General features: G+C 48.5%; 2 protein-coding genes across 3 annotated transcripts; one reads left to right on the plus strand and one right to left on the minus strand.

Moving 5' to 3' along the window:
• Window positions 1-587: 587 nt before the first annotated feature.
• LOC309399725 (cystatin-like) lies at window positions 588-3,081 on the minus strand. Of its 2 annotated transcripts, none has more exons than XM_081967798.1 (4): window positions 2,828-3,081; window positions 2,382-2,604; window positions 1,708-1,833; window positions 588-931 (listed from the first exon to the last, which is right to left on the minus strand). In XM_081967798.1, exons 2-4 carry the CDS (start codon window positions 2,598-2,600, stop codon window positions 854-856), a joined length of 423 nt encoding a protein of 140 aa, XP_081823924.1. In that variant the 5' UTR covers window positions 2,601-2,604; window positions 2,828-3,081; the 3' UTR covers window positions 588-853. The 2 variants fall into 2 exon arrangements, with proteins under 2 accessions (XP_081823924.1, XP_081823923.1); XM_081967797.1 differs by having other exon boundaries at window positions 2,711-3,081.
• Window positions 3,082-8,000: 4,919 nt separating this feature from the next.
• On the plus strand, window positions 8,001-11,173 carry LOC309399805 (cystatin-1-like; the record flags this gene model as incomplete). Its single annotated transcript, XM_081967917.1, has 3 exons — window positions 8,001-8,351; window positions 8,835-8,963; window positions 11,003-11,173. The coding sequence occupies 3 exons, from the start codon at window positions 8,001-8,003 to the stop codon at window positions 11,171-11,173; spliced, it is 651 nt and encodes a 216-aa protein (XP_081824043.1).
• Between the last annotated feature and the right edge of the window lie 2,176 nt (window positions 11,174-13,349).

Raw genomic sequence — 13,349 nt, forward strand, 5'->3', positions numbered from 1 at the left:
AGACAGGTGGATAATGAGGATTTGGGGAGCCCCAGGATTGTCACCCCCCCTCAAAGTCCTGGAGGGCAAGTCCTCCCCCCATGGAAAGTTTACAGCCAAGGGGCATCTTGGCATCTTTCTGAATAGATGTGCGTGGGATACGGAGCTTGGGGAGAGGGGAGAAATCTAAAGGAGGCAATCGGTGGACAGTATTAATTTTGTTAAAAATTGTTAATTGTAGTTACCGAAATGAGAACTGTGAAACACATTCAACAACCACAGCTAAAGTTTCCAGAAGTTTGGAAAAGAACCAAATTGCTTCCCATTCAGCATCTGGCAGCTGTTGCATCTCCCACCAAGGATGCTTCAGGGGTCTCTGATGGCATCTCTTCCTCCCAGGTGGGACACTCATGGGTTAAAAAAGACCACGTGGATGGGCAAAGCAAAAGCCAAGGGGAGACACCCCCCCTTTCTGGACAAAGCAAAGTCTTTCTTGGACAAGCCATTGTGTCTTTGTGCTGTGGGTGTCAAAACCTGAAAGTTGGGCGGGATTTGTACAAGAAAGGGACACAAGCCCACATCACAACAATAACTTTATTGTGATTAATTGAATGAGCAAAATATTGATTCTTCTCCAAGATGAAGATTATAGAAAAGAGGAGAAGTGGAAGAAAAGGCCTCCCTGGATGTCAAGGAACAATTTCAGACACTCAGAATAGGTGAATTTGGGCTGAAGCAAACCGTCTCATTCTTGATCTGTGTCAGAAGAAGCAAAGCTTGGTGTGATCCCAGCTTCCACACCAGAGGTTGCACAGCTGCTGGACACCCTCAGAATCCTTAGCCTGAGCAGAAGAGGTTCCTTCGGAGGTCCACATCAGATACAGATTGTGGTTTCCACGTTCATTTCATTCGGTAGACATCCGGGTATAATTATAAATTGGCAGGTTGGTTTCTGGAAGGGAATGAAAGAGAAAAACAAAGTTGGAAGGGACCTTGGAGGTCATCTAGTCCAACCCCTTGTTCAAGCAAGAGACCCTCTACTTTTCAGGCAAGCGTTTGTTGTATCTCTTCATCAAAACTTTCAGTGATGAAAGTCCAAAGGCAAAAAAAATACTGGAACACTGCTATCATGTCTCCCTTGGTCCTTCACTTTCATTAAACTAGACCAGGGGTGTCCAAACTTGGGAACTTTAAGACTTGTGGACTTCAACTCCCAGAATTCCCCGCTGGGGAATTCTGGGAGTTGAAGTCCACAAGTCTTAAAGTTCCCAAGTTTGGACACCCCTGAACTAGACCTACCCAGTTCCTGCAACCGTCCTTCATATGTTTCAGCCTCCAGTCCCCTAATCTTCTGTGTTGCTCTTCTCTGCACTCTTTCCAGAGTCTCAACATCTTTTTTTTAATATCATGGCGACTAAAATCTGATGAAATATTCCAGGTATTGTCTTATCAAGGAATTATAAAGCGGTGCCACTAATTCCTGTGTTTCTATCCATTGCCACTCTCTCTTCAGGTGCTTTGGAAAATAGATTGACCCCCGTTTGCTTTGGGGCAGCCCCTCAAAAAGCAAATGCCATTATCCTGTCATGCCTAATGTTTTGAATTGCAATGGTCATTTAAAATAATTAAAATCTCTTTAAGCAAAGGGGGCTGTTGAGCTCAAACAAGGCAATTTAATTTACCAACCAAACTGCAAATTTATAATCAGAACTTGGCATCCGATCTCACCTGATTCCCTCGCATTTGCTTACATTCCTGGATCTTCTCATACGGCAAAGGTCCCATGTCCTTTACACAGGTTGTTTTCACCAACTTCACCCTCAGACGGTACTCGAGTACCTTCCCTTTTCTCACCTGGATTTAAAAATAAATACGTGGCCTTTTAATTAATTAGACAACATGATCGGCCTCATCGGTTGCAACCCGGAAAGAACTTAATGCCTCGAGAGCAGCAAGAACATCAGTTCAAGCGGAAATATTTCTGTATCAGATAGGAACAGGAGAAATCCTGTCCTCTTGGTCCACGATAACCGTCCCTCCGCTAGGACACCTCCTAAGCTCCCTCCAGCACCCCCCAAACCCTTCTATTAAGAGTTAGTTTAGCCCTGGAGGCCCAGTGGTTAGAATGCAGCATTGAAGGCTAAGTCTGCCAACTGCCAGGAGTTCGATCCTGACTGGCTCAAGGGTGACTCACTCGTGGTGGGTAAAATGTGGACCCAGATGGTTGGGGGCAAGAGGCTGACTCTGTAAACCGCTTAGAGAGGGCTGTAAAGAGCTCTATAAGTTTAACCACTCTTGCTATTGTTATCAGAACAAATCCGAGTCCTTTCCCTACTTCAAGGACACAAGGAGGCCGCGCGCCCCCCCCCCCCAAAAAAACCTCCCCACCTCTAGATACAGACCTCATACTGGGCCTTAATAAGGCTCTGCTGCTTGAAATAGTTGGTGCTGTGATCTCTGCCCCGGTTGTATTCCTCCACGGCGTAGGCGAGGGCTTTCTGCATCCCCGCATCGGTGTGGGGCACGCGTATAAGTTTCCCCAAGAGCGGCTCCGGGGAGAGCACCAGGAGGGCGCCGATGAGGCCGAGGAGGGACGGGACAGGCAGCCGGGAGAGCACCATGGGGCTGGCGAGAGAGAGAGAGAGAGGGTCGCTGGCAGGCGCGGAAACAGACCGACCTCCACGGATTTGCCTTAGATGTGCAAGGAGTGTCAGGTAGCAGCGGCGCTCACCTGCGCGGAGGCCACGCCCATCCACCAGAAGCCACGCCCCCGTGGCTGGACCATCTCCGCTGCACAGGTGCTCGCCGCCTCCGCTCGCTTTGGGTTCCCTTCCGCCCCAATTCTCACCCCCTACTTGAGGTTAGGCGAAGTCGGAGTGGGGAGGGCGGGGGAGTCCGTTGAGTTACTACTCGCGGTCTGCTACAAAACGCCAGAGCTCCTGTTAGTTGTGTATTTCCCTAAGCAGAAGCCGAGGCCCCACGTGGACAATGAGAATGCGGGGAAATCCCCCCCCCGCAACCAGAATTGTCGGCCCCTTCCCAAAGCCATGCAGATGGAAGCCCCTCCCCTCCTCCCGCCACTCTGGACGTTACTAAGCTTCTGCTCCTGCTGGTTTTCAAGCAGCTTTCAAAAGGAGACTGGGCTGTCAGAGATTATATAGGGTCTCCTGCTTGGACCAAGGGGTTGGACTAGATGACCTATAAGGTCCCTTCCAACTCTGTTAATCTGTTAGCCTAGCTGTGTATTTCCTAACCATTAACCAGGGCTACCTTAAGCCACGTGGACACTGAGAATATGGGAACCCCCCCCCAAACGAGGATTGTCACCCCCTCCCCAAAGCCATGGAGAGGAAGCCCTCCCCCCTCTACGGACCTTACTATCCACGGACTGCAACAAAAAATCTTCTGCTTCTGTTAGTTTTCAAGAAGCTTTCAAGAAAAGACTGGACTGACCACTTTCAGAAATGGCGTAGGGTCTCCTGCTTGGACAGCGTGGGTGGGGTTGGACTAGATGACCTACAAGGTCCCTTCAGTTAATCTGTTGGCCTGCTTGTGTGTTTCCTAAGCAGAAGCGTTCTACTGTATAGTGAAATATTAATGTAATATCAGGAGTTTTCACTTCAATTCTATAGAATGGGAAGGATGTGTGTTTGTGTTTCATTTTTATAGTTGTAATGTACACTGAAGAGGGCATTTAATTTCGTTTTACGAGGCGCAATGACAATAAAGTAAACTACTACATAAGCCAAGGCTCTCCCATCCCCGCCGCCCTTGGCTTCTGCTCAGGAAATACACAACTAGCAGGAGCGCTGACGTTTGGTAGCAGACCGTGAGTAGTAACTCAACTGTCTCTCTCCCACCCACCTCTTCAGCCTAACTTCAAGGGGGTAGGAGTTAAGAGGTGGGGGGAGAATTGAGACGGAGGGGAACCCAAAGGGAGCGGAGGCGGCGACCACCTGGGCAGCGGAGGTGGTCCAGACACGGGGGCGGGGCTTCTGCAGAATGGGCGTGGCCTCCGCGCAGGTGATCGCCGCTGCCACCTGCGGCTCCTTGCACAGCTAAGGCAAATCCGTGGAGGTCGGTCTGCTTCCCCGCCTGCCAGCGACCCTCTCTCTCGCCAGCCCCATGCTGCGCTCCCGGCTGCCTGTCCCGTCCCTCCTCGGCCTCTTCGGCACCCTCCTGGTGCTGTTCCAGGACCTGCCCGGGAATCTTTCCCACGTGCCCCTCACTAATCCGGAGGTGCAGAAGGCCCTCGCCTTCGCCGTGCTGAAATACAATCATCAGAGAAGTGACAGCCCCAACTATTTCAAGCATCTGTGCCTTCTTAAGGCAGAGAGAAAGGTGTGTGTCTGGAGGTGCAGAGGATTTTCCTTGGTGGGGGGAGCCTTGTTGGACCCCTGGAGTAGCTAAAGGACTCGGGGTTGTTCTGGAAACAATAGCAAGAGCGGTTAGATTTATATAGCGCTTCACGGTGCATTACAGCCCTGTCTAAGCTGTTTATAGAGTTGGCGCCCCCAACCATCTGGGTCCCCATTTTACCCACCTTGCAAGGCTGAGTTAAGATTAAGCCGGTGAGGATCGAACAGTCGGCAGACTTAGCCTGCAATCTACCACAGGAAGGAAGGAAGGAAGGGAGGGAGGGAAGGAGGGAGGGAGGGAGGGAGGGAGGAAGGAAGGAAGGAAGGAAGGAAGGAAGGAAGGAAGGAAGAACAAGGAAGGAAGGAAGGAACATTTAGACTTATATACTGCTTCACTGTGCTTTTACAGACCTCTGTAAGTGGAGTCAGCATATTTGCCCCTAACAATCTGGGTTCTCATTTTATCCATCTTGGAAGGACGGAAGGCTGAGTCACCCTTGAGGCAGTCAGGATCGAACTCCTGGCAGTTGGTAGAGTTAGTCTGCAATGCTGCAGTCTAACCACTGTGCGACCAGGACTCTTAATAGAAAAAGATTTGGGGGTGCTGGAAGGAGCTTAGGGGGTGTCCTAGGGGAGGGACGGTTATCGTGGCCCAAAAGGACATGATATCTGCTGTTGCGTACCTGATACAAAAATATTTCCTCTTGAACTGATGTTCTTGCTGCTCTCAAGGCATAAAGTCCTTTCCTGGTTGCAAGCGATGAAGCCGATCATGTTTTCTAATTAATTACAAGGCCACGTACTTATCTTTAAATCCAGGGGCTTCCGTGGAAGGATTACTTTCTTAAGGTGGAGTTGGTGAAAACCACATGTCAAAAGAAGGCCAGTAGGTTGACATATAGGAAGATCCAGGAATGTGATCGAGGGAAGAACAAGGTGAGATTGGATGCCAAATTCCGATTATCTATTTGTGGTTTAATTGATAAGCTAAATTATTTGATCTCCTGCCTTGTCTGGATTTAGCAGCCCCCTCTGCAAAAGATATTCTAATTATTTTCAGAGACGAGTGCAATTCAAAACATTCGGGGTGACATGATAGCAGTGTTTGCTATTTGAGGGGCTTTCCCAAAGAAAACGGGGTCAACCTATTCTCCAAAGCACCTGCAGGCAGGATAAGAAGCAACAGATGGGAACACCTGAGATAGTAGCACTGCTTTATAATGCCTTGATAAGGCCACCCTTGGAATATTGCATCCAGTTTTGGTGACCTCAATATTTAAAGATGTTGAGACTCTGGAAAGTGGGCAGAGAAGATCAACAAAGATTATTCGGGAGCTGAAGCAAAAACAGACAAAAGGGTTGCACTAGGAGAGACAGGAGAATGATATTCCAATATTTGAGGGGCTGCCAGAAAGAGGAGAGGGTCAACTTATTTTCCAAAGCAGCAGAAGGCCAGACAAGAAACAATGGATGGAAACTTATGAAGGAGAGAAGCAACCTAGAACTAAGGAGGAATTTCCTAACAGTGAGAAAAATTAACCACGGGACTGCTTTCCCCCAGAGGTTGTGGGAGCTCCATCACTGGAAGATTTATGAAACAACAAGCATTTATCTGAAATGGTACAGGGTCTCTTGTGTGAAGAGGGGTTGGACTAGATGACCTCCTAGGTGCCTTCCAACTTCGCTTTTCTCTTTCTTTCCCTTCCAGAAAGCAATCTGCTGCTTTAAAGTTACAATCATCTCTGTGAACATCATGCACTCGCAAAGCATCTCCTGTGACTGATACGGACCTCCACATGACCTCTTCTGCTCAGGCTAAGGATTCTGAGGGTGTCCAGCAGTTGAGCAACCTCTGGTGTGGAAGCTGGGATCACAACAAGCTTTGCTTCTTCTGACACAGATCAAGAATGAGACGATTTGCTTCAGCCCAAATTCCCCTCTTCTGAGTGTCTGACATTGTTCCTTGACATCCAGGGAGGCCTTTTCTTCCACTTCTCCTCTTTTCTATCATCTTCATCTTTCAGAAGAATCAATATTTTGCTCATTCAATGAATTAATCTTAATAAAGCTATCAGCATGATGCTCCTGCTTCTGTCCCTTTCTTTTCCAAATCCCATCCAACCTTCAGGTTTTAACACCCACAGCATAAAGACACAATGGTTTGTCCAAGAAAGACTTTGCTTTGTCCAGAGTAGGGGGAGGGGAAATAGGGGTCTTCCCTGGGCTTTGACAGTCCATGTGGTCTTTTTTAACCCATGGCTGTCCCACCTGGGAGGAAGAGAGGCCATCAGAGACCCCTGAAGCATCCTTGGTTGGAACTGCAACAGCTGAACAGATGCTGAATGGGGAAGCAATTTGGTTCTTTTCCAAACTTCTGGAAACTTTAGCTGTGGTTGTTGGCTGCTTTTTAATACTGTTTCTTGACACCCTTCCTTCCCTCACTTAATTAAAAGGTGTCCACAGATTGTCCCTTTTTGATTTCCCCCCCCCCCACAAGCTCATTATCCCACACACATCTATTCAGATGCCCCTTGGCTGTAAACTCTTCATGGGGGGGAAGGACTTGCTCTCCAGGGTTTTGGGGAGGGGACAACAATCCTGGCGCTCCCCAAATCCTCATTATATACATGGCTAAAGGTAGCCTTGGCTTATGTTTAGGAGACATAGAAGCAGGCTAACAGATTAAGGAGTTCTAGTCCAATCTCTTCCCCCCCCCCCCCACACACACACCTGTCCAAGTAAGAGATCCTAACCCCATTTCTGACAAATGGGCAGTCCAGTGTCTTCTTGAAAGCTTTTTGAAAGCTAGCACCAGCAGAAGATGTTTAGTTGCAGTCCTTCAATAGTAAGGTCTGTAGACGGGGGAGGGCTTCCTCTCAATGACTTTGGGGAGGGGGGGAGACAATCCTGGGGCTCCCCACATCCTCATTGTCCATGTGGGGTAAGGAAACCTTGCCTTATACTAGGAAACACACAACTAGGCTAACAGATTAACAGAGCTGGAAGGGCTTCGGGGGGCCTAAGGCAGGACTTGAACTCAGAACTAGAACTCCCAGTTGCTGGGCTTAACCACAACACTTTGTCCTAGAAGGTGACTCAGGTCACAAGGCTTTTAGCTCTAATCTGTCCTTCCTGTCCCACGGAAAGAAAACCCCATTGGGCCTGAAAGAACAGATTAACAGAGTTGGAAGGGACCTTGTAGGTCATCTAGTCCAACCCCCAGCCCAAGCAGGAGACCCTACACCATTGCTGACAGATGAGCAGCCCAGTCATTTCTTGAAAGCTTCTTGAAAACTAGCAGGACAGAAGCTTAGTAGCGTCCATAGAGGGCGGGGGGGGAGGGAGGGCTTCCTCTCCAGGGCTTTGTGGAGGGGTGAAAATATTCATTGGGGGGGGGAGTATCCCCGCATCCTCATTGTCCATCTGGATAAAGGTAGCCTCGCCTTCTGCTTAGGAAATACACAACTAGCAGGAGCGCTGACGTTTTGTAGCAGACCGCGAGTAGTAACTCAACTGTTTCGCCTACTCTCCCCCCACCGAAGTCAACCCTAACCTCAACTAGGGGGGGAGAATTGGGCCGGAGGGGAACCCAAAGGGAGGCGGAGGCGGCGAGCATCTGGGCAGCAGAGATGGTCCAGCCACGGGGGGCGTGGCTTCTGCAGAATGGGCGTGGCCTCAGAGCAGGTGATTGCCGCTGCCACCTGCGGCTCCTGCAGATCTAAAGGCAAATCCGTGGAGGTCGGTCTGCTTCTGCGCCTGCCAGCGATCTTCTCTCATGCCAGCCCCATGGTGGGCTCCCGGCGGCCTCTCCCGTCCCTCCTCGGCCTCTTCGGAGCCCTCCTGATGCTGTCCCCAGAGGTGCTAATGGGGAACCCCGAGGGTCTTTTTGACGTGCGCCTCACTTATCCAGGTGTACAGAAAGCCCTCGCCTTCGCGGTGGAGGAATACAATCAGAACAGAACTGACATCGCCAACTATTTCAAGCTGCGGGGAGTTCTGAAGGCTCAATCACAGGTAAGTGTCTGGAGGTGGGGGGGGGGTTTCTTGGAAGGCGGGGGGGGGGGTAGGTGGCCAGCCTCGCTGGATCCTTGGGGCTGTTTACAAAGTCAGCCTCTTGCCCCCAACAATCCGGGTCCCCATTTTACCAACCTCAGAAGGAGGGAAGGCTGAGTCACCCTTGAGCCAGTCAGGATCGAACTCCCAGCAGTTGGCAGAGTAAGCCTGCAATGCTGCAGTCTAACCACTGTGCCACCAGGGCTCTTAATAGAAAAGTTTTGGGGGTGCTGGAGGGAGCTTAGGGGGCGTTCTAGGGGAGGGATGGTTATCGTTAACCAAAAGGACATGATTTCTGCTGTTCGTATCTGATAAAGAAATATTTCCGCTTGAACTGATGTCTTTGCTGCTCTCAAGCCATAAAGTGCTTTCCTAGTTGCAACTGATGAAGCCGATCATGTTTTCTAATTAATTAAAAGGCAACATACTTATTTTTAAATCCAGGTGAAAAATGGGAAGGTACATAAATACCGTTTTCAGTTGGAGTTGGTGGAAACCACATGTGAAAAGAAGACTGATACGATGACGTATAAGAAGATCCAGAAATGTAAGCAGCTTCCAGGGAAACAAAAGGTGAGACTGAATGCCAAGCTCCAATTATATATTTCAGGTTTAATCGATAAGTTGAATTAATTGATTTCCTGCCTTGTCTGAGCTCAGCAGCCACCTCTGCAGAGGAGGTTTTAATGATTTCTATGGATGACTTCAATTCAAAAGATTAAGGGTGACACGATAGCGGTGTTTGCAATTTGAGGGGCTTCCCCAAAGAAAACGGGGGTCAACCTATTCTCCAAAGCACCTGAAGGCAGGACGAGAAGCACCGGATGGGAACACCTGAGATAGTAGCACTGCTTTATAATGCTTTGATAGGGCCACCCTTGGAATATTGCATCCGGTGTTGGTCACCACGAAAAAAAGATGTTGAGACTCTGGAAAGAGGGCAGAGAAGAGCAACAAAGAGGATTAGGGAGCTGGAGACTAAAACATATAAAGAACGGTTGCAGGAATTCATTAGGGCATAGGAGAGACAGGATAACAATATTCCAATATTTGAGGGGCTGCCAGAAAGAGGAAGGGGGTCAACTTAATTTCCAAAGCAGCAGAAGGCCAGACAAGAAACAACGGATGGAAACTTACGAAGGAGAGAAGCAACATAGAACTAAAATTAACCATGGGACTGCTTTCCTCCTGACATTGTGGGTGCTCCGTCACTGGGAGATTTTATGAAGTGACAAAACGTTTGTCTGAAATGGTACAGGGTCTTTGAACAAGGGGTTGGGCTAGACGACCTCCAAGGTCCCTTCCAACTTTGTTTTTCCTCTTTCATTCCCTTCCAGAAAAAAACCTGCTACTTCAAAGTTATACTCCGCCCTCTGCAGAACTTAGCAGTCACTGCCTGTTCCTGATGTGGACCTCCGAAGGAACCTCTTCTGCTCAGGCTAAGGATTCTGAGGGTGTCCAGCAGCCGAGCAACCTCTGGTGTGGAAGCTGGGATCACAACAAGCTTTGCTTCTTCTGACACAAATCAAGAACTAGACGGTTTGCTTCAGCCCAAATTCCCCTCTTCTGAGTTTCTGACATTGTTCCTTGACATCCAGGGGGGTCTTTTCTTCTACTTCTCTGCTTTTCTATAGTTTTCCCCTTTGAGAAGAATCAATATTTTGCTCATTCAATTAATCACAATAAAGTTATTGTTGTGATGTGATTGTTGGATGCCTTTTGACAGTTTTTGGCAGCTTCAATTAGCAATTTTAACTGAATTAATACTGTTTATTCCCTCCCTCCCTTGCTTAAAAGGTGTCCACGGATCGTCTCCTTTAGATTTCTCACATACATCCCAAGCTCTGGATCCCCCACACATCTATTCTGCCAAGATGCCCCTTAGCTGTAAACTCACCATGGGGGAAGGACTTCCTCTCCAGGGCTTTGAGAGGGGGGGGGGCGACAATCCTGAGGCTCCCCAAATCCTCCTTAGCCACCTGTGGAAAGGTAGCCTTCCCTTATGTAGTAGTTTACTTTGTTGTCATTGCGCCTCGCACAACGAAATTAAATGCCCTCTTCAGTGTACATTGCAACTATAAAAATGAAACGCAAACACACATCCGTCCCATTCTACAGAATTGAAGTGAAAACTCCTGATATTGCATTAATATTTCACTATACAGTAGAACGCTTCTGCTTAGGAAACACACAAGCAGGCCAACAGATTAACTGAAGGGATCTTGCAGGTCATCTAGTCCAACCCCACCACGCCATCCAAGCAGAACCTACGCCATTTCTGAAAGTGGGCAGTCCAGTCTTTTCTTGAAAGCTTCTTGAAAACTATCAGAAGCAGAAGATTTTTTGTTGCAGTGGGTGGATAGTAAGGTCCGTAGAGGGGGGAGGGCTTCCTCTCCAAGGCTTTGGGGAGGGGGGGGGTCTCCCATATTCTCATTGTCCACATGGCCCTGGTTGATGGTTAGGAAATACACAGCTAGGCTAACAGATTAACAGAGTTGGAAGGGACCTTATAGGTCATCTAGTCCAACCCCTTCGTCCAAGCAAGAGATCCTACATAATTTCTGGCAGAGGGCAGCCCAGTCTCTTCTTGAAAGCTTCTTGAAACCTAACAGGAGGAGAAGTTTAGTAACATCCACAGAGAGCGGGAGGTCTTCCTCTCCAAGGCTTTGGGGAAGGGCCGACAATCCTTGTGGGTGGGAGTTTCCCACATCCTCATTGTCATTGTGAAGCCTTGTCTTCTGCTTTGGAAATACACCACTAGCAGGAGCACTGACATTTTCTAGCAGATCATGGGTCCCACCATCTCCCCCACCCCAGTCCCACCCCGGGATCAGAGAAGGGCAAGCCGGAATCAGGGATCCCCATTAACAGCTCCGGGGAACAGCACCAGGAAGGCGCTGAAGAGGCGGAGAAGGAGGGATAGCTTGAAAGGGAGGGAAGGAGAGAGGGAGGAAGGAAAGATAGGGAAGGAGAGAACCACACAAACCTGAAATGACTCACAGATATGTTGGACTATGTCTTTCCACCCTCCTTTCCAACCTCTTTCCTTCCTTCCTCCTTTTCAATATTTCTCCCTTTCCTTCCTTCCTCTCTCCCCTCTTTCAGTGTATTGCCCCCTCCTTCATCCCTCCCTCCTCTTTCCCTGCCTTTTAATATATCTCCCTTCCTTCTTGCCTTTCTTCCTTTTCAATGTATCTCCCCTTCCTTCCTTTCTCCTTCCCTCCCTTCTCCCTTTCCCTGCCTTTCAATGTATCTCCTTCCTTTCTCCATTTTTCCTGACTTCCTTCCTTCCTTCCCTACCTTTCAATCTATCTCCCCTTCCTTCCTTTCTCCTTCCCTCCCTTCTCCCTTTCCCTGCCTTTCATTGTATCTCCTTCCTCCCTCAATTTTTCTTTCCTTCCTTCCCTCCCTTTCAATCTATCTCCCCTTCCTTCCTCCTTCCCTTTCTTTCCCTCCCTTTCAATGTATCTCCTTCCTTCCTCCATTTTTCTTTCCTTCCTTCCCTCCCTTTCAATCTATCTCCCCTTCCTTCCTTCCTCCTTCCCTTTCTCTTTCCCTCCCTTTCAATGTATCTCCTTCCTTCCTCCATTTTTCCTTCCTTCCTTCCTTCCCTACCTTTCAATCTATCTCCCCTTCCTTCCTTTCTCCTTCCCTCCTTTCTCCCTTTCCCTGCCTTTTAATGTATCTCCTTCCTTCCCCCATTTTTCCTTCCTTCCTTCCTTCCTTCCTTCCCTACCTTTCAATCTATCTCTCCTTCCTTCCTTCCCTTCTCCCTTTCCCTGCCTTTCATTGTATCTCCTTCCTTCCTCAATTTTTCCTTCCTTCCTTCCTTCAGCATCTGGCAGCTGTTGCAGTTCCCACCAAGGATGCTTCAGGGGTCTCTGATGGCCTCTCTTCCTCCCAGGTGGGACACTCATGGGTTAAAAAAGACCACATGGACTGGCAAAGCCCAGGGAAGACCCTTATTTCTCCCTAATCTGGACAAAGCAAAGTCTTTCCTGGACAAGCCATTGTGTCCTTGTGCTGTGGGTGTCAAAGCCTCAAAGTTGGGCAGGATTTGGACAAGAAAAGGACACAAGCATCATGCTGATAACTTTATTAAGATTAATTAACAACCAACCCACCAAAATATGGATCTGTCTCCTCTAGAACGCAAACTACAGCAAACAAAGCTAGAGAAAAGAAGGGGAAACTGAGGAAGAAGAAAAGACACACAACCCGACGTGTGTGTGTGTGTGTACCGTATTTTTGGAGTATAAGGCGCACCAGAGTATAAGACGGACCAAGATATTGAAGAGGCAAATTAAACCTCGTGAAAACGGGCCTGGTTTTTCTTCTTCTTCTTCAAAAAAGGGCATAAATAACCTTTAGGAGGCTTATAGAGTGCTCCTGGGGGGTGGGAGGGCCAAAAACAAGCAAAGAAACCAGGCCATTTTCGTGAAAACCGGCCCAGTTTTTGTATATATATATATAAAAGGACATTGATAGCCTTTAGGAGGCTTATAGAGTGCTCCGGGGGGCTGGGGAGGGGGTCAAAATTGAGCAAAAAACGGCCTGAAAGCCTCCTAAAGCAGGGGTGTCCAAACTTGGCAACTTTAAGACTTGTGGACTTCAACTCCCAGTCCACAAGTCTTAAAGTTGCCAAGTTTGGACACCCCTGTCCTAAAGGCTATGCATGGGCGAAGGGGGCAGGGTTTCGGGAGACCAAAATATGCTGCATTCCGTGTATAAGACACACCCAGATTTTCAGCCCCTTTTTTGAGGGAAAAAGGTGCGTCTTATAGTCTGGAAAATATGGTATATACAAACACATATACACTGCATGTTATGAAAATGTGAACTGGGGCTTAAGGCTTTTACTCGTCATCTGGGGAGGGTCATGCATGACAGAAAAAGCATCGCTTCCTGCAAATTCAGCTTGTTAACCCCAGAGCTTCCTTGACCGCTGGACACACTTGG

Source organism: Natrix helvetica (assembly GCF_964273705.1).
Source record: "Natrix helvetica genome assembly, chromosome: 16".
NCBI lineage: Eukaryota > Metazoa > Chordata > Lepidosauria > Squamata > Natricidae > Natrix > Natrix helvetica.

Bases quoted from the DNA above. Each gene is read 5' to 3' on its own strand.
- LOC309399725 (XM_081967798.1), bottom strand. From the start codon at position 2,600: ATGGTGCTCTCCCGGCTGCCTGTCCCGTCCCTCCTCGGCCTCATCGGC. The intron at 1,834-2,381 runs GTCTGTATCTAG...TTTTAAATCCAG, and splicing joins TTATTAAGGCCCAGTATGAG to GTGAGAAAAGGGAAGGTACT. The intron at 932-1,707 runs GTGAGATCGGAT...ATTCCCTTCCAG, and splicing joins AGCAAATGCGAGGGAATCAG to AAACCAACCTGCCAATTTAT.